Consider the following 18,344-nt stretch of genomic DNA (forward strand, 5'->3'; position numbering starts at 1 on the left):
GCGGTGAGTGCACTGATTCAGGGATGATCCTGTTCTCCAATTTCACTGTGATGTCACTTCCCTGTACGACTTTTACATGTAACTCTAATTAATTAATCAATCAATCAATCAATCAATCAATCAATCATCAGTCAGAGTGACACAAACGGGACAGTATTTAACTTTACAGGAAAACTGCACGAGTCTGAGGTTAAATTCTTACAGGAAGAATAGTTGATGTTCGCTACTGGATTTTACTCCGCAATAATAAATGCATGCTGGACAGCTGTTAAGCATCTGCAGTGGCTCAGTATGAAGGGAGCGAAGGGGGTGTGGTCCTAATGAAGGGTGTGGTCTAACGCTTAAGGAGGGTGGCAAGGGCTGTTTCTCAATTGTAAGAATGAACTTGTGTTCTCGTGAAGTTTTAGTCTTACTAAAAGTTCTTTAAGCCGTTGTAATGCAGTAAACTCTGTTTGCAACTCTGACCTCACGTTAACTAAAAACTAAGCTAATGAGTTTACCGTTACCTCAGGATGGAAGCTACACCGATCAGCCATAACATTAAGACCACCTGCCTAATATGGTGTAGGTTCTTCTCTCCTCGTGCCTCAAAACAGCTGTGACTCGTCGAGGCGTGGACTCCACGAGACCTCTGAAGGTGCGCTGTGGGATCTGACACCGAGACGTCAGCAGCAGATCCTGTAAGTCCTGTAAGTTGTGAGGCGGGGTCTCCGTGGATCGGACTCGTTTGTCCAGAACGTCCCACAGACGCTGGATGGGATTGAGATCTGGGGAATCTGGAGGTCGAGTCAACACCTTGAACTCTTTGTCGTGTTCCTCAAAGCGTTCCTGAACAGTGTGTGCAGTGTGTCAGGGAGCGTTATCCTGCTGAGAGAGGACACTGATATTAGAGAACACGGTCACCATGAAGGGGTGAACTCGCTCTGGAGCGGTGTTAAGGTAGGTTCTGCGCGTCAAAGTGACATCCACGTGAACGCAGGACTCGACGTTTCCCAGCAGAACATTACCAGAGCATCACACTGCCCTGGAGAACTTTTGGTAGGTACTAATCCCTGCACACTGGGAACACCCCACAACACCTGCGGTTCTGGAGACGCTCTGACCCAGACGTCTAGACGTCACAATCTGACCCGTGTTAAAGTCTCTCAGATCCTTACACTCGCCCATTTCTCTTGCTTCCAACACGTCAACATCCACAACTGACTGTTCACCTGCTGCCTAATAAATATATACCCCCCTCTACAGGTGTCTCTGTGACGAGATCAACATTACTCACGTCACCTGTCTGTGGTTTTAATGTTATGGCTGATCGGTGTATATCTCAGTCTAAACTATAAATCATTCTTTATAGATGTTTATTTAGATTTATTTAGATTGTTATTAAGATGTTAAAACTGCAGGTACAGGTCAGGCTTCGGTCAGCCGCTGTTGTTTTGCTGCAATGACTTCTGGGACTTCAAGCAGGTTCGGTACACTTGGGTCTGCAGCTGACGCAGCCTGGAGATGAATCAGGGTCATTTCGTGCGACCCGGTTCTTTCATTCTTCAGTACTGGACGAGTTCACAAGGACGCAAGATCACATAAGAACACACACTGAGACATGACCAAGGGTTTCTGTCAGTCTTAATAAAGGAGGTGTGGCCTCTGTGTGTCAGTCAGGGATTGTATTTATACTACACACACACACACAGGTTAGTACGTACTCTTTCATCGGCCGTGCAGTAGCTACACGATTTCAGATGCAACCCGTGTGTTTTAATCAAACCCTCAGACACTTCCTCAGAAGCAGAGATACAGACTTATATTTTCCATAAATCCTCTACACCTCCATTAACAATAACACACACACACACACACACCACCTGGTCTTTCTATATAAAAATGTTTATTCATAGTTAATCCTATTAAAGAACAGTGAAACTAAAAGAGGGGGAATCATCAGTATACACAGAGTTTTCTCCGAACAGTTCTGTCCTTCAGTAAACTGCTGGAATGAGAAATAAAAAAACAAGCTGTGGTTCTAGTAAACCTATGGGTTAGGGGGGCAGGGGTGCTCTGAGAGGGGCCCGGGGTGGTGCAGGGGGGCGCGGGGGCATTGGCGGTCTCTGGAAACCAAACGGAGGAGGACGAGGGGGACCTGTGCCGTAACCTGGGGGTGGCATCGGGGGAGGCGGGCCTCTCATCCCAGGGGGCATCGGATGACCTGCGGGAGGAAAAGAACAGTCACTGAGAACCCATCCCATACTGAATGGCTTCTGTTCCCTGTAGAACCGAACACTTTAGAATCAGATCTAAAATCTGTCCTCGCAAAAAACATCCACAATCTTACAATCCTTTAATCCTCACAGCAGAGAACCCATGCTTCTTCACAAGGAAGCAGAACTAACTGATCTGTGCACGTACCCATGGGTGGGCCAAACGGTCCCCGGGGAGGCATGCCCATCTGTGGGGGTGGGGGCATGCCGGGGGGAGGCGGGGCCCGGTGCTGGGTGGATCCTGGAGGAGGAGGCACCATTCCAGGAGGTCCAGAGTGAGGCATGGGCATCGGCGGCATTCCTGAGGGAAAGACGGAGGAGAGAACAGTCATGCTGAGAGAACCGCAATCTCCACGAGAGAACATTTAACTGCCACCGGACTGCAGAACTGAGACCATGAGAACCTGCACGTTTAAAGCAGTGAAGTTCCACCTGAATTCTAGAGCATCTGAAATTCTGAGCAGGATTTGCATGATTGCTCCGTAACAGCTTAACAAAGAGTGCTCAGAACCTGCCAGTCTGGAACCATGGACTTGCCTTGAGATTCCAGGCATCTGGATCATTGGTCAAAGCATTCTAGAACTCTAGAACCTGCACATTTGAAGTGTGAACCCTGCGAGAGCTCGAGAACATTGAGCACCTGCATTTTATTACATCTGTCATGGGATTCTAGAGCTAGAACTCGGAACACTTGCGAGTGTGGAGCACTGACCTACCGGGGGTTCTAGAGCACAGACTCTCGACATCTGGTACATTTGTTATATGATTCTAGAACGAGAAACACTGAGCACCTGCAAGTATGGAAGGGTGACTTGCCACAGGATCCTGGTACACTTAAAACTGAGAACACGGTCATCCGAGAACACAAACTCTAGACAATCCAAAGATCTGACATGGAATTCTAGAGCTAGCACTAGGACAAGCACCCGGTCATGGGGCGCGCAGAGAGCCTGTAATTCGGGACTGGTGATCCTGATTTCCTACAACACTAATCTCTCAGATCCTAGAACACCACGACTGTAGACGTCTAAAGTTCTAGAGCTGGAGTTCGGGGATGTAGAACACGCAGAGCCTAGAACACGACTACCAGGGATCGCAGAACTAGAACACTGTGCATGGTGATGTTCTGAACACAGCTGAAGGTGCTCGGTTCTCACCTGGTGGGTGCATGCCCGCTGGAGGGAACGGTGGAGGTCCATGTGGAGGTACTCCAGAGGCCCCCTGAGAAGCAGGAGTGCCCGGGGCAGGGGGCATGGGCATCCCGGGGGGCATTCCAGGGGGTAAAGAACCAGGTGGGGGTACTGGTGGGAAGGCACCAGGAGGAGGCATGCCTGTGAAAAAGACAGGTTCAGTACAACGTTAACACGGTTCTCGCATCGGTTCTTCATCTGTCACGTACACACAGAGATAAAATGGATTAGAGGAACAGAACTGAGCGTGCTCACTGACCGGGTATGGGCATGGCCGCTCCCAGCGCGGTCATGACGGGGGTGGGGGCAGAAGGAGGGGGCGGAGCGTCGGCGAACAGCTGATGCGGCCGGTCGGCCTGCGAGAGCGGGTTCTGCGCGGCGAGGAGTCTCTCGGCGGCCGATCCGTGCCGCTCCCCCTTGGAGTCCTTCTTGAAGGCGTAGGACACGGTGATGGGCCGGTTACACAGGTACTGACCGTTCATCGCCTCGATGGCCGCATCCGACGCGTCGAAGCTGGCGAAGTTGATGAAGGCGTAACCCTTGGAGTTCCCCGTGTCGGGGTCTCTCATGATCTTGGGGGTCTGCAGGATGACGCCGAACGCGCTGAACGTGTCGTACAGGAGCTTCTCGTCGATCTCGGGGTCCAGGTTCCCGATGAAGATGTTCGCTCCCACGTCCAGGTTCTTGTTGTGAGCCGAGGCTTTGTTCACGCGGATGGGTTTACCGTACAGCTTTATCATGTTCATGATCTTTATAGCGTAATCAGCATCTTCTTCACTGAGGAACTCCACAAAACCGTAACCTATATACACACACAGGGATTCACTCACTAAATATCAACACTTTCATATTACTCAAGAGGGAGACAGACAGACAGACAGACAGACAGACAGAGAGACAGACAGAGAGACAGACAGACAGACAGACAGACAGACAGAGACTTGCGGATAAAGTCAAATTTTTCTAATGAACCTAGAACACTGTTCTAGGTTCTGATGAATTCTGTGCGTGTGTGTGAGAGAATGTGTGTGTGTGTGAGAATGTGTGTGTGTGTGAGAATGTGTCTCACCCTGATGTTGTCCCGTCACTCTGTCTTTGGGCATGTGTGTGTTCACCACCGGTCCAGCCTGAAGGAAGAGTTCCCATAACAACGGCTCAGACACTTTCTCATCCAGACCACCTACGTACACCGTCGCATCTGAACACACACACACACAAACACACACACACACAGTTAATAATATACTACACACACACAGAAACACAGAGTCCCACACAGCTCCCTGCTGCGCACGCAGCCGAGACACAGTAGGTGTTTAACTGCAGGAATGAGACACGGACAGAACGGACATCTTTCTTCTTTTAAACCTTCACAACCACAACAGACCAAGACTGGAGCTCCTACACCCCTCTCTCTCTCTCTGTCTGTCTCTCTGTCCAGCTTCTGTGAATATCCTCATTAGACTGAGAAAACAATCTCAGGTAAGACCGTGTCACCTGGAAGATCTGACCGTCTCCTTCCTTCAGAGGAGGAAAGCACCTGGCCATAAACCCTGCACATGTTATTAAGTCAGAAGCGTTCAGTCCGGCGGTAAAGCGGGACTGTGGATCAGAACACTGGGCTTGTGGAGGACAGAGGGGGAATACATCAGGAGGAATCTGCAACAGCAAACTAAATAACACACGAAGAGCTTACAGAGACATGTTTAACTGGATATAACACATTCTGGAGATATAAAGTCTCAGGAATTTAAAAATAATAGCACTAATAATTCTAATCTCATTACATAAACAGGGCCATGTGTGGATTAAGTGATACCTTACCTACATACACAAAGAAAAGTGATGTCAGGAATGTTACAGCCAAATAAACACATCCACAAATGCATACTGAAGCTTAAACATGATGAATACAGTCACTTCTTTATCAAATGTAAAGAAGGAGTACAGGAGGGAAGTTCAGAACTGATCTTATCTCAATGAGAGAGCTAGTTCAGCTAGCTAGCTAATGTTTTCTCTCGAAATTCAGCACAATATCGCTCACTGTGGATGAAGCTGCAAGTTTAATAAAAGAGCTTTTACAATAAAAGCGAGTTATCACTTTATAAAAGAATGTAAAGTCCATATCAGTGCAGACGTTTATATAAAACTACCTTGATTTCTTTCTGATATCGGTCCCGCCGCCATGACGAAACCGCTGCGTGCGCTGGCGGAAGTCGTGTTCTTCTTCGCGCGCGGTGTGGAAGCGCGTGGTCACAGTTTCAGCTCAGTGCCGCCACCTAGTGACACGGCTGCATGATCACACTCACTCACTCGGTGTGAATTACTGCTGCTAATCTGTAGGACTCGCTTTAGCTAACGGGCCGCATTACACTCGGTCCAGTGTCGTGACTGAACCGGACCGGAAAAGAAATCAGTTTAGTGACCAGTACCTCAACAACAACCCCTGTAACATGTGTTCGTTTATCTGTGTTTATCTGAAAGCTATAATCTGAACACACAGAGCGCTAAGAACAGAGATCACCTGCACAACACATGAACACACTCATTACCAACTTTTACCCCAAGTTATGAGTTTACCATTCAGTTATTTACATAAGTATTCACCCCCCAACCTTTCCATATTCTGCAGTGTTACACCCTAAAACTGAAACGGACTTCATTGGGATTTTGTGTCATATTGTTAGCCTGTACATCATTAACACGCTTTCAATTCAGTTACACTCCATAAGAAAGGCTGTGTTTAACACGCCTGGTCTGTCAGATGGGAAAGTGGGCGTGTCTTTGAGTCTATATATGATATAGTAATGTGGGCGTGTCTTTGAGTCTATATATGATATAGTAATGTGGGCGTGTCTTTGAGTCTATATATGATATAGTAATGTGGGCGTGTCTTTGAGTCTATATATGATATAGTAATGTGGGCGTGTCTTCGAGTCTATATATGACATCGTAATGTGGGTGTGTCTTTGAGTCTATAAATCCATCCATCTGTTTTCTGTACTGTTTATCCAACACAGGGTCGTGGGGAGCCTGGAGCTTATCTCAGCCTGGACAGGATGCCAACCCATTACACACACACACACACACTATGAACAATTTGGAAATGCCTACAGTGCGTGTTTTTGGACTGGCGAGGAAACCCCCAAAGCACAGGGAGAAGATGCAAAGACCACGCACACAGGGCAGAGGCAGGATTCGAACCCTGAACCCCAGAGGTACGAGGCAGACATGCTAACGACTAAGCCACCTTGCCCCTGAGTCTATATATGGAAGTCATTGTTAGTTGTTTATGCTCATATTTGCTAGCAAAACCTCCTTGTGTGAAAACACAAAACTACTTTAGAGGGCGGGGTTCATATTCAAGCTTAAAGACACACCCATCAGCCGCCTACTCAAAGCCCCGCCCTCATTTGGCTTTTAAATGTCACACAGCTGAGAGTCAAATGAATGATTTGGCCACACCCTGTTATTGTGTGTGTGTATGTGTGTGTGTGTCTGTCTGCGTGTGTGTGTGTGTGTGTGTGTGTGTGTGTGTGTGTGTGTGTGTGTGTGTGTGTGTGTGTGTGTGTGTGTTTTGGCGGTTAGACCTGTTTCTCCTGACACACCACCCTGTCCACACCGAGCCTCATCCGGACAGGAAGTAAAGCACACTCGCAATCTCGACAGCATGGGATCATAACTCATCCTCCTCACAGCTAGATGATTTGATCAGTGTGGAGTTTCCTCATTTCCTCCGTCCTGAGCTGCACTTCAGACCCTGACGTGAACATGGCCACCGATTTGGGATACAACTTTGTTTTTAAAGGTGAGAGTCAGACTTCTGTGTGCTGTATGAAAATACACTGCTGGTGTCTGATGGTTTCTGGTGTTAGGAATGCAAATTTGGCTTTACCACTTAGAAAAGTGCACTGACGTTCATGTCTTCATGTCTCTCTCTCTCTCTCTCTCTCTCTCTCTCACACACACACACACACACACACGCACACACACACTTTGGTCAGTGGTGTTAATTGGAGAATCTGGAGTCGGGAAGAGCAACCTGCTGTCCCGATTCACCAAGAGCGAATTTAACCACGACAGCCGCACCACCATCGGGGTGGAGTTCAGCACTCGCAGCGTGCAGCTGGATGGAGTGACCATTAAAGCTCAGATTTGGGACACAGCCGGTCTGGAGCGCTACAGAGCCATCACCTCAGCGTGAGTGTGTAACTGCTGACAGAAAACATTAGAAGACACTGATAACCTTCGCTCTAAAAACAATCATTCTCTTCAGATCAGATCAGAGCCGTAGTAGTTTAAAATCTGGAGCAACTAGTAAATGACCAGGAAGTAAACCAATGATCAGGAAGGTGGTGATAAGATGGAGATAGAGATCCTGAAGACCACAGATTCACACTCAGCGTTGACAGGGCCATGTTTTGTTTAGGTTTTTGGGTTTGTTTGTTTTTTACACCAAACTGCATTTTGGAGCAAGACTTCAAATCTGCAGGTGGTGTTTTCTGGGTACTTTTTTAAATAGTCTGCAGCGGCTAAGATCTTGTTTTAAAGCAAATTAAATTGAATCAGTTTCCACAAACATAGCCTATGGCTATGGGAAAGTGTAAGTGCAGACCCCTCCCACCAAAAAATTAAATAAGCAAGGGGAACCAAATACTAGTGTTAGGAAAACGTTCTGCGTTTGCTGGTTCCGGTTGGAATACGTTTTTTGTAGGAATGTGTTTCTTCTGATTTACCTTCAGAATGCCAGGTCAGTCATCTAAACAAGGAAGAACATATTGCAAAGACTGGGAGAGGAACAAGGGGGGATTATGGAGTGGATAATGGTCGGACCAGGTGAAGATAAAAAGCCATGTTGAGTGAAACCGTGAATCAGAAATGCGTGCGCACCACCGTGACGTCTCCATTTTCCTGTAGCAGATTGTGGTGCTTTTTGGGTCATCTGGTACGATTCCTGAGATGGAGTTAAGCTGGAATTTTTGCCAAGACTTGGAACCATGTTCACAGATGCACAATTTAGTTCATTCTTCTGGTTTTAAATCAGCTGTTAGAAGCCGCAGTCACAATAACATGCAGCTCGGATGTGCTGCAGTAGAGGAAAAAAAACACAAACAATTATGAGGAAAAGCATCTGATGCCCTGCTGATAAATCTGGAGGTGGATCTGTGATGCGTTGGAGCTGTTTTTGTGGCTGTTTGAGAAAAACGATCCAAAACCTGGTTGTCTCTGCCAGGAGGTTAAACCCAGGCTGTAGATAGATATCAATAAAACATGCATTGAAGTGTTTGCGAGACACAACGATGAACGATTTGTTTCTCTGGATCTGAATCCTGTAAAACTCTGTATTGTGAGTTTACGAGGACGTCCACGTGCACAAACCCGAGATTATACAGGAAACCATGTTCTGAATGGACGAGTGGATGTGAGGTCGTCTCCAACTTTGTTAGATATCACAGGAAGTGACGCAGTGCTGTTCTCTCCAGGAGAGCCTTCAGCAAATATTAATTGTGTGGGGTGCCAATACTATTGAAATCACCAACTACATGGATAAAAAATAAGACAGTATCACCATGTGTTTAACCTGCGGACGTCTGTAATGTGAAATAGAGAATCTTGCATATTATTCAGTGAATTACAGTAATTTACATATTACTCAATAATTTACATATTATTTGGCGTAGAGGCTTTAAATTGCGTCCACAGTTTAACGGTGAAAATAGCTGTGTTTTCTTATTTTGTCTGGATTGTTTACAAGTCTACATTTTTTTTCTATATGTAATTTTAGAGATGTAGTGTTTTTAGTTATCCCCCCGTATGATTCACAGGACATTAGTTTTATCTGTGTTGTAAAAAAAAAAAAAAAAAATAAGGGATGATTTTCATGAGGGGTGCCAATACTTCTGGATTTGCATTACATAGCTAAGCATACACACAGTTAATTGTGTGAGAGTTATAAATAATTGCATTAATGTGACGGATTCACATGAGTGCAGAGTGTAACACACAGCTCTACACACCTGTGACCGGTAAACAGGTAATTAGGGTTCGATACCTGACTCAGGTGTGTTCCGAGTTAGGACAAAAGCAGAAGAATGTGGTCCGGCTGTCGGCGTGGCCTGATTGGAGGCTGTATAATGGGAAATGTGTTGTTCAGGTATTACAGAGGTGCGGTCGGAGCCCTGCTGGTGTATGACATCAGCAAACACCTGACGTACGATAACGTGGAGCGGTGGCTGAAGGAGCTGTACGACCACGCCGACCCTCACATCGTCATCATGCTGGTGGGGAATAAGAGTGATCTGGCAACCCAGCGCACAGTCCCCACAGAGGAGGCCAAAGCTTTTGCAGGTAAAGAGAAAAAAAAGCGTAATAATTGTTTGCTCACACGACTCTCCCAGTTTAATGATCGTAATGGAAATGTTGCAGGAACGTTGTAGGAATGTTCACAAATGTTATTCAAAGACGTTATCAGGACAGTTAGAGGACTTGACAGATGGTGGAAAGTTCTGCTAACATAAAAGTGGTCCACTACATGTCCACTACATTAACGTACACATGTATATGACCAAAAGTATGCGCACCCCTGACCATCATAAAATCTAGTGGAAAGCCTTCTCTGAAGCGTGGGAATAAATCTGGAATAAATGGGATGTTCAACAAGCACATACGAGTGTGATGGTCAGGGTGCACAAACTTTTGGACATGTAGTGTATGTTTAGAAAATACTTATGCAAATCAATTAGTACTCTTAAGATAGAAATAGTTCTATGTAACACCACAAAGGTTTGTTTTTTTCCATCCCACTGGGTATGATCTTAATCTAAAACCTTTGAGGAACCATTTTTTCTCTAAGCATGTGGTATTTTGCAGTTCAGGGTTAATTGTGTTGTTCTGGGATTTTGCTCAGAACCCTAAGCACCAAGGTTCTTCTAATACACAACTATTCCTGTAGTTCCCTGAAGAACGGTTCTGTAGTAATAAAAACTTTGTGTCCAGAGAACACTTTGAATCGTGTTTAAAGCTAACGCTAACTCTGCTCCGCTCCTTCCTGCAGAGAGTAAAGGTCTGCTCTTCATCGAAACTTCAGCTCTCCAATCAACCAACGTCGGGACTGCGTTCCTCCAGGTTCTCACAGGTGTGGGTTCTAAACATGCTGACATTTAGAAGTGTAATGAAGTAGAGAAAGGAATCCAAGCACTGTCATTAATCGGCATCAAAACACACACACACACACACACTTGCCACCAGGAGGCGCTGTTTCCATCTCACTGTATGTAAAGGATTTTAATATTAAAGTTACAGTGGCATAAACAATGTAAAGACTGGGCTAATAAGACAGAACTTTGCTAAGTAGTGATCACAACAGAGGGTTCATGTGCACATGTGAAGAGAATGTTATGGGTCGTTTTCTTTCTTTGTGTCTCAGAAATCCACAGGAAGGTGGCGAGTAAACAGGTGACTCGAGGTTCCATCAGCGCCGTGACTCTCGGCACCACCGGCCCCATCATTGAAACTACAGAGGAGAGCAGGGGCTGCTGTAGGAAACAGTGAAGATAAAAAAAACCTTCATCATCCTCACAGAGATGCCTACAGCGTTACGAGCTTTACACTGTGTAAAAGTGAAGCTGGTCCCTCGGCTATGTTCCAATACCGTTCTCCAGCGCACACTCGTTCACTTCCCCTAGATTAGATGAGGATCCCGTTGATGTCCGTTTGGAAAATCTGTAACGGTTTCCATCAGATTTCTAAAGATTTTCATCAGGGATATTCTGGATACTATTAATCACAACTAGAGCACAACAGAACCTTCTTTTATGAGAATAAAGTCAGAGAATCCATCAGAAACCATTAGGAACCAAACGATCCATGAAACTACCATTACAAACCACCAGAAACACATTAAAAACCATTAGGAACTGGAAGATCTGTAATGGTTTCCATCAGATTCCTGAAGGTTTCTGTTAGAGATGTTCCAATTTAGCATTACAAAGAAATCAGATACTCCAACAGAAACCATTAGAAACTATTAAACGACCATTACAGACCACCAGAAATGCATTAAAACCCATCAGGGACCAGTAGAACTCTGTAACTAGTTTATTTTAATCTCCTTCAGATTTAAGTGGATAATTTAAAATGAATCATCTTAAACAGTGGTGTTGATTAGCTAGTGATTAGCTTAAAAATGTAACATTGGGTGTATTTTTAAAACTGTGTCCATATAATCACACAGAAAACAAACAAACCACCAGAACACACCTAGCGGCCTAGCAGTGGATTAGCATAACGATGAGCTCATGGCTAAGTGTGGAAACAGGAACTTTCTGACTTCTGAGAAGGAATAATCTGTTTAAACTTGTAATTCTGAGTAAGAATTTAAGTCCAATCACTGAGTTTAAGTCAGATGTTGTTTTTAATGGCTGAATACAGGAGTTGAGGTGGGTTTTTAACTCAGGATTGTGTTAGCTCAGGCTTGTGTGTTAGCTCAGGATTGTGTGTTAGCTCAGGCTTGTGTGTTAGCTCAGGATTGTGTTAGCTCAGGCTTGTGTGTTAGCTCAGGATTGTGTGTTAGCTCAGGCTTGTGTTAGCTCAGGATTGTGTGTTAGCTCAGGCTTGTGTTAGCTCAGGCTTGTGTGTTAGCTCAGGATTGTGTGTTAGCTCAGGCTTGTGTGTTAGCTCAGGCTTGTGTGTTAGCTCAGGCTTGTGTGTTAGCTCAGGATTGTGTGTTAGCTCAGGCTTGTGTGTTAGCTCAGGATTGTGTGTTAGCTCAGGCTTGTGTGTTAGCTCAGGATTGTGTGTTAGCTCAGGATTGTGTGTTAGCTCAGGCTTGTGTTAGCTCAGGCTTGTGTTAGCTCAGGCTTGTGTGTTAGCTCAGGATTGTGTGTTAGCTCAGGCTTGTGTTAGCTCAGGCTTGTGTGTTAGCTCAGGACTGTGTTTGCGCTCTGAGGTGACATTTTTTCAGTTACTCGAGATGGAGTGTGTTGAACAATACACTCTGATACACACTGTGACGTAAGCCGTGCTTTGGAGTGGCTAGGGGAAGTGGACAAGTGTGTGTGGAGAATGTTATTGGAACACAGGGCTGGGTTTGGATCATGTGATGGTTTTTATTTTAACGTGATTTTATTTTAAAGGGGTCATATCATGACTTTTAAACATTTTTAAACGTTCTTTACTTTGACTATTGGTTGTAAGAGAGCAGGTTAACATGTTTTAATGTTCAAAATATGCATTATTTGTCAAATAATGTACATTATTGCAGTACCGGAAATCCCAGGAATGCGCAGATTTCTGCAAAGCCCCTCCTTCTGAAAAGCCCAGACTTCTCCGATTGGCCAGCTGGCCTGCTGCGTTGTGATTGGACAAAATCCTCGCACGAGTCATGAATGTATAACGCGATGATGGCGTAACGATCACGTCATGGCCAGTGTTCAGCCTTTAACATTTACGCTTCGGATTGACGAGTTGGAATAAAATGATTTATTTTAGACCTGATGTGATGCACAGAAGTCGAGCCTGCAGAAAATGTTTACACGTCATTTATATTGTTTTTGTTTGTAGAAAATCACACGCTTTAGATTTCAAATCTCCGGTCACAAAAAATGTTGATTAAAAATGTAAAATTCTAATATATTTTAATATGAATTCTATATTTTATATCTCCATGTATAATTCTGCAAATCCTATCCCCACTGTGTAGATTCACCAGAAGATGAACACAATAACATTAAAATATTTAAACATGTACACTTACTGGACTTCATTTGAGGTGATGATGTCTGAAGGGGACTCAATCAAGTGGACTTATTAACGTATGGGAGCACAGCCCATGGGTCAGGTTTCTCTCACTTCTAATGACCTCTTCAGGATTTATTCGACTGTAATTTAACTTGGGTCTGCTTTCAGTGAAAAGGTTTTGAAATCACCTGAACAGGTAAGAGATACAGTGGAAGTAAATCACAGCAACAAAAAAATATTAATTTGGTAAAGAGCAATGTAAAAATCAATACCGTGTGTGTGTGCGTGTGTGTACGTGTGCATGCGTGCTGCTTATTCCTATTTATAATTTATACACAAATGATAGACCAGAGAGAGTATTCCGGCCAGGCCGTGACGTTTATTGACATTAAAGCATTAGCAAATATATATATATTTTAACTGATGTAACACCTTCCACAGAGTGTTATGACGTCTCACTGTGATCTGTATGTTTTAAAGAAAAGTGTCCCGAGTGCTCAGAGTGATTAGTGAGTGGTCAGTTGAGTCGGAGCACACACTCGGTCCCGGGATACTGCGGCAGGTTCAGACCGTACTTCCTGTCCAGAGCCGGAGGAACAAACCGTCCGCCCAGGTAGTGATACCGGCCCTGAAAGTGAGACGCAGATTTCTTCGGGGCGGTCAGAGAGACAAGCAGGTCGGGCTGGATCCCGTCAGAGGCTCCGTTCTCCACGTCCCAACCTGAGAACAAGACACATCAATCAGGATATAGATGTGTGTGTGTATATGTGTGTGTGTGTGTGGTTGGGGGGGGGTCAAAAGAAATGAAATCAAGCCTTTTTTGTTTATTATGGTCAGAAACAGCAGCTACAGAATGTGAAAAAAAGGGAAAAAAGTGACCATGTTTTCAATTCGAAATGAAAATGAAGGAGTGCAGTGTACACGGCCCCCGGAGCGAGACAGAAACAGATAGATCAGGTGATTAAAGAAAAGTTATTATTATAAAATGAATGAGGATGTTAGACTCCTGACCCGAGGGGATGTCGATGCTGGCGATGGGCACGCTGATCTTCTTCAGAGAGGATAAAATGGCGGCGAACGGCTCGCGCACTGCTCCTTTAAAACTGAAACCAAAGATGGCGTCGATCACCACGTTATAAACCTCATCCACCTCATCGGCCTGGAGGACCGACAGTAAAGAGTTAAACATGTGTGTGTGTGATCATTTATTATTACAGATGATTACCATCTTCATTTATATTTATAGTTATATACACACATAACAATCAGAACACAAAGAGAAAGGTGTGTGAAAGGGGGTGTGGCCTATGTGTTGGTTCTAATAAAGGCTGTATGATCAGTGTGCGCGTCAGTCCAAGTAAAGTGGGCGTGGCCTCGGTATATCAGTCACAGTGAAGTGGGTGTGGGCGTGGCCTCTGTGTGTCAGTCCATGTAATGTGGGCGTGGCCTGAGTATCTGAGGTAAACGTAACTTTTTTTGTTTGTTTTTTACCTCTGGCATTTCAGACAAGAAAGAAATCTCCATCTTCTCACACTGAGTGGTTAAATTCTGGAAAAGTTGTTTGTTTGGTCGTTTTGGGTAAAGAACAGCAGGTTCATATCCCTATTTAACACACACACACACACACACAGAAAACTTCATAATATTATAATCGTAGTACTCCTCATTATCTCTGCTGCTGTAGTGTAACTCTGAGGACAGAACCATGTCTGGTTTCCTCATGTAGACGTCTCATCACACCCTGATCTGATCAAGAACAAACAGCCACAAGATAAAAAGTGGAAGAGTGAGACTCACAAACAGTTTGAGATGGCGAGCGCAGACCAGACCGTCACCGCCGTTATTCCCTGGACCACAAATCACTAACACACGGGGTGGGAGTTTGAGCAGAGACTGTACAGGATATGCCTGAGAGAGACACACACACACACACACACACAGTTAGAGAAGACATATGCATTTTCTGTAATGATAGTTTGTATTTTAGTCACGTGCATAAACTCGTCTTTACCTTTGTAACGGCTGTAGCACAGCTGAGTCCAGCGAGCTCCATCAGCTGATCCACACTGAAGCTGTACTCTGAGAAAAGCTCCTCATCGATGCGCTGAGCTTCCTCCTGACTACACACACACACACACACGACTGAGCTTTTACTCTATAAAAGAAAAGGTTATCTCATTCATTTAGGCGGATGTGTCCTACTCACCCTAAGTACCTGACTGACTGGGCCATGCTGCAGGCCTGCCTGGTGAACCGTGGTGTGCAAGTGTGTTCACACACATGTGTGTGTGCTGCTCTGCACGCGAGGACAGTGGCTCCCCGTGACGTCACAAAGAGACCAATGCCGAACAGAGCCCGCAATCCCAGCATGCACCCGGATGGAGCTGGAATATGAACAGAAGTCATGGGAATTCAGACTGTTTTCAGTGAGTCAGATTATTTGATTCACTCACCGAAAAGAGTCAATTTTTTTAAGTTCATTGCTTTTACACAAGACCAATTTTACCATGTTTTGAACACAGTGATCGTTTAAAACGCAGTAAACATCGCTGCAGTAATCTGATTGTGCTGGCGAGTCTGTGCTTCATTAAGAATATTAATTCACATTTTTCCTGATAAGAGTCGACTCAATGTTCAAATGAGCCGAGTCTAACAACCGACTCTTCACTAATAAGCAGAAAGACAGGTGAAAACGTCAATATTACATTTTAAATAACAAAGATAAAATAGTTAATAACAAATATAAAATATTCACATTTACCTCATGTAGTCGAACTAACGATATATTACCTCCTGTAATTTAGTTTGAGAAGCAATTACGACCACATGAAGTTATGAGCGCTTATAACCTCCATGTATGAGGACTGTGATAGACTTTCTCACTCTCACTCACCTGTGAAAAGCGCGTGAACTACAGAAACAGCTTTTAAACACTGGAACTGAGAAAAACATGCAGCGCTTTAACGCAAAATAAAGAATGTCAACATAACCCAGTGACTCTTACGTCATTTCCGGGTTTCTACATTCGCCCTGCATTACTCACAATATTGATCAATCATTCCTACAAAACAATAATTCAAACATATCTGTGAAAATGAGAACATTTTACCGAGTTAACTTTATCTATGGTGGTTTCGAGAATCTAAATGAATGCGTAAATTATTTTAACGTGTATCATGCCAGTGAGCTAGCTGTAAAAGTTAGCATCTCACCTTAACTAGCTGGCTATAATCACGCGCTTTGATATTAAACGTTTAACTGACACGTATGCTAAATCTGTTCAGCTATATGAGTAAAAAAACACAAGCTTGCTAATTTAGTTTGGATTTATTTACCTGCGCCAGAGAGTTACTGGGATTTTAAATCAGGCGAACACAGTGGACAGCCGGAAGGTCCTCACGACACCGGAAGTTTCAAAATAAACGCCACAGAACACGTGTTTTTCCACGCTTTTATAATGTTTTTATCCATGTCTAATCATGATTCATCTTACGTACAGAATATGTTTTATTATATCCATCCATCCATCCATCTTCAACCGCTTATCCTCTTCAGGGTCGCGGGGAACCTGGAGCCTATCCCAGGGAGCATGGGGCACAGGGTGGGGTACACCCTGGACAGGGTGCCAATCCATCGCAGGGCACACTCACATACACAATCACACACCCATTCATACACTACAGACACTTTAAACACGCCAATCAGCCTACCATGCATGTCTTTGGACTGGGGGAGGAAACCGGAGTACCCGGAGGAAACCCCCGCAGCACGGGGAGAACATGCAAACTCCACACACACAGGGGTACTCAAACCCCCAACCCTGGAGGTGTGAGGCGGACCACTAAGCCACCATGCGCCCATGTTTTATTTACCTGATAAATAATTACTTCATTGTTAATTGTTTACATTAATAACTGACTACTGGTTTATTAATTGCCCTGGACTCCAGCTTCTTTATTAATCTCTGGACATAAAAAAGATATTCAGGATTATTTCAGTATTAACAAAAACCTATAAGATATTTGTTTGTTTATGTTATTATCTGTTTTAGGTATTTTAAAAGTTAAATTCGGGAGAAAGGTTTGAAAATATGAACACATGACAGTACCAGAAAAACACATTCGTTTTATTTTATTTACTGGTTTACACACACTTTATTTATCTTATATTTCATATTTACTTTGAGTTCTTACGATAAAAACGACAGGTGGGTGAACTGCATGAGGTTGAAACTTAGCAAAGCTACTTAACCTTCATTAGCGCTGACCTTTATAGCCAGACTTAGCCAAACCTTTCATACTAGCTAAACCTTAATACTCACCTTACACTTAAAACCTTAAATCTAGAATTAACTAAAATATTAAAACAATCTAACCCTTCACACTTAAACTGTTAGAAGTATTCATACTATATAAATTACATTTGTCCTAACTCTTTTAACTCAAAATGAACTCTTAAAGAACTGTAAGCGCTAACACTGTTCTAATCGTCTAAACAATGTGCAGTGAGTATAGTACAGTTATTAATCATCCTGGCCACTCATGTCTCCTTCATCATCACCGTCATCATCATCCTCTCCTGCATTCAGACGCTGATTAAGGCGCGAAAGCAGCAGGGGCAGGTTTATCGCTTTATCCTCCTCTTCATCATCTTCATCCCTGGGAGGATAAAAACGACGAGCTTTCGCCACAAAGTCTTCTGCAGCATCCAGATAAATCAACCGGTCCTGAGAGAGAGAGACAGAGAGAGAGAGAGAGAGAGAGAGAGAGAGAGAGAGAGAGAGAGAGTGAGAGGGAGTGAGAGAGAGAGAGAGAGAGAGGGAGAGATAGAGAGGGAATGAGAGAGAGAGTGAGGGAGAGAGAGAGGGAGAGAGGGAGAGGGAGAGAGAGTGAGGGAGAGAGAGAGAGAGAGAGGGAGAGATAGAGGGAATGAGAGAGAGAGTGAGGGAGAGAGAGGGAGAGAGAGAGAGTGAGAGAGAGAGATAGAGAGAGGGAGAGGGAAAGGGAGAGAGTGAGAGGGAGAGAGAGATGGAGAGGGAGAGAGAGAGGGGGAGAGAGAGATGGGGAGAGAGAGAGGGAGAGAGAGAGAGTGAGAGGGAGAGAGAGAGGGAGAGAGAGAGAGAGAGAGGGAGAGAGAGAGAGATAGAGAGAGTGAGAGGGAG

General features: G+C 44.5%; 4 protein-coding genes across 5 annotated transcripts in view; 1 reads left to right on the forward strand and 3 right to left on the reverse strand.

Moving 5' to 3' along the window:
* Positions 1–1,865: 1,865 nt before the first annotated feature.
* On the reverse strand, positions 1,866–6,056 carry sf3b4 (splicing factor 3b, subunit 4). Its single transcript, XM_053612961.1, has 6 exons — positions 5,599–6,056; positions 4,515–4,643; positions 3,705–4,247; positions 3,413–3,586; positions 2,404–2,556; positions 1,866–2,203 (listed from the first exon to the last, which is right to left on the reverse strand). The coding sequence occupies exons 1-6, from the start codon at positions 5,630–5,632 to the stop codon at positions 2,037–2,039; spliced, it is 1,200 nt and encodes a 399-aa protein (XP_053468936.1). The 5' UTR covers positions 5,633–6,056; the 3' UTR covers positions 1,866–2,036.
* An 86-nt stretch (positions 6,057–6,142) lies between these two features.
* Positions 6,143–13,192, forward strand: rab25a (RAB25, member RAS oncogene family a). The gene is made up of 5 exons (XM_053612965.1): positions 6,143–7,253; positions 7,450–7,645; positions 9,600–9,793; positions 10,500–10,580; positions 10,872–13,192. Exons 1-5 carry the CDS (start codon positions 7,217–7,219, stop codon positions 10,994–10,996), a joined length of 633 nt encoding a protein of 210 aa, XP_053468940.1. The 5' UTR covers positions 6,143–7,216; the 3' UTR covers positions 10,997–13,192.
* Positions 13,193–13,537: 345 nt separating this feature from the next.
* On the reverse strand, positions 13,538–16,644 carry naxe (NAD(P)HX epimerase). Of its 2 annotated transcripts, none has more exons than XM_053612964.1 (7): positions 16,519–16,644; positions 15,390–15,567; positions 15,195–15,303; positions 14,981–15,091; positions 14,675–14,785; positions 14,195–14,342; positions 13,538–13,903 (listed from the first exon to the last, which is right to left on the reverse strand). In XM_053612964.1, the coding sequence occupies exons 2-7, from the start codon at positions 15,551–15,553 to the stop codon at positions 13,701–13,703; spliced, it is 846 nt and encodes a 281-aa protein (XP_053468939.1). In that variant the 5' UTR covers positions 15,554–15,567; positions 16,519–16,644; the 3' UTR covers positions 13,538–13,700. The 2 variants fall into 2 exon arrangements, with proteins under 2 accessions (XP_053468939.1, XP_053468938.1); XM_053612963.1 differs by lacking the exon at positions 16,519–16,644 and adding an exon at positions 16,077–16,336.
* Positions 16,645–17,300: 656 nt separating this feature from the next.
* The window catches only part of mreg (melanoregulin), a 7,458-nt gene continuing 6,414 nt past the window's right edge, over positions 17,301–18,344 (reverse strand). The window contains exon 5 of the mRNA XM_053613491.1: positions 17,301–17,909. Within this exon, the coding sequence (XP_053469466.1) occupies positions 17,706–17,909 (204 nt within the window). The 3' untranslated portion in view covers positions 17,301–17,705. The remainder of the gene's footprint in view (positions 17,910–18,344) is intronic.

Source organism: Ictalurus furcatus, chromosome 24 (assembly GCF_023375685.1).
Source record: "Ictalurus furcatus strain D&B chromosome 24, Billie_1.0, whole genome shotgun sequence".
Classification (NCBI taxonomy): domain Eukaryota; kingdom Metazoa; phylum Chordata; class Actinopteri; order Siluriformes; family Ictaluridae; genus Ictalurus; species Ictalurus furcatus.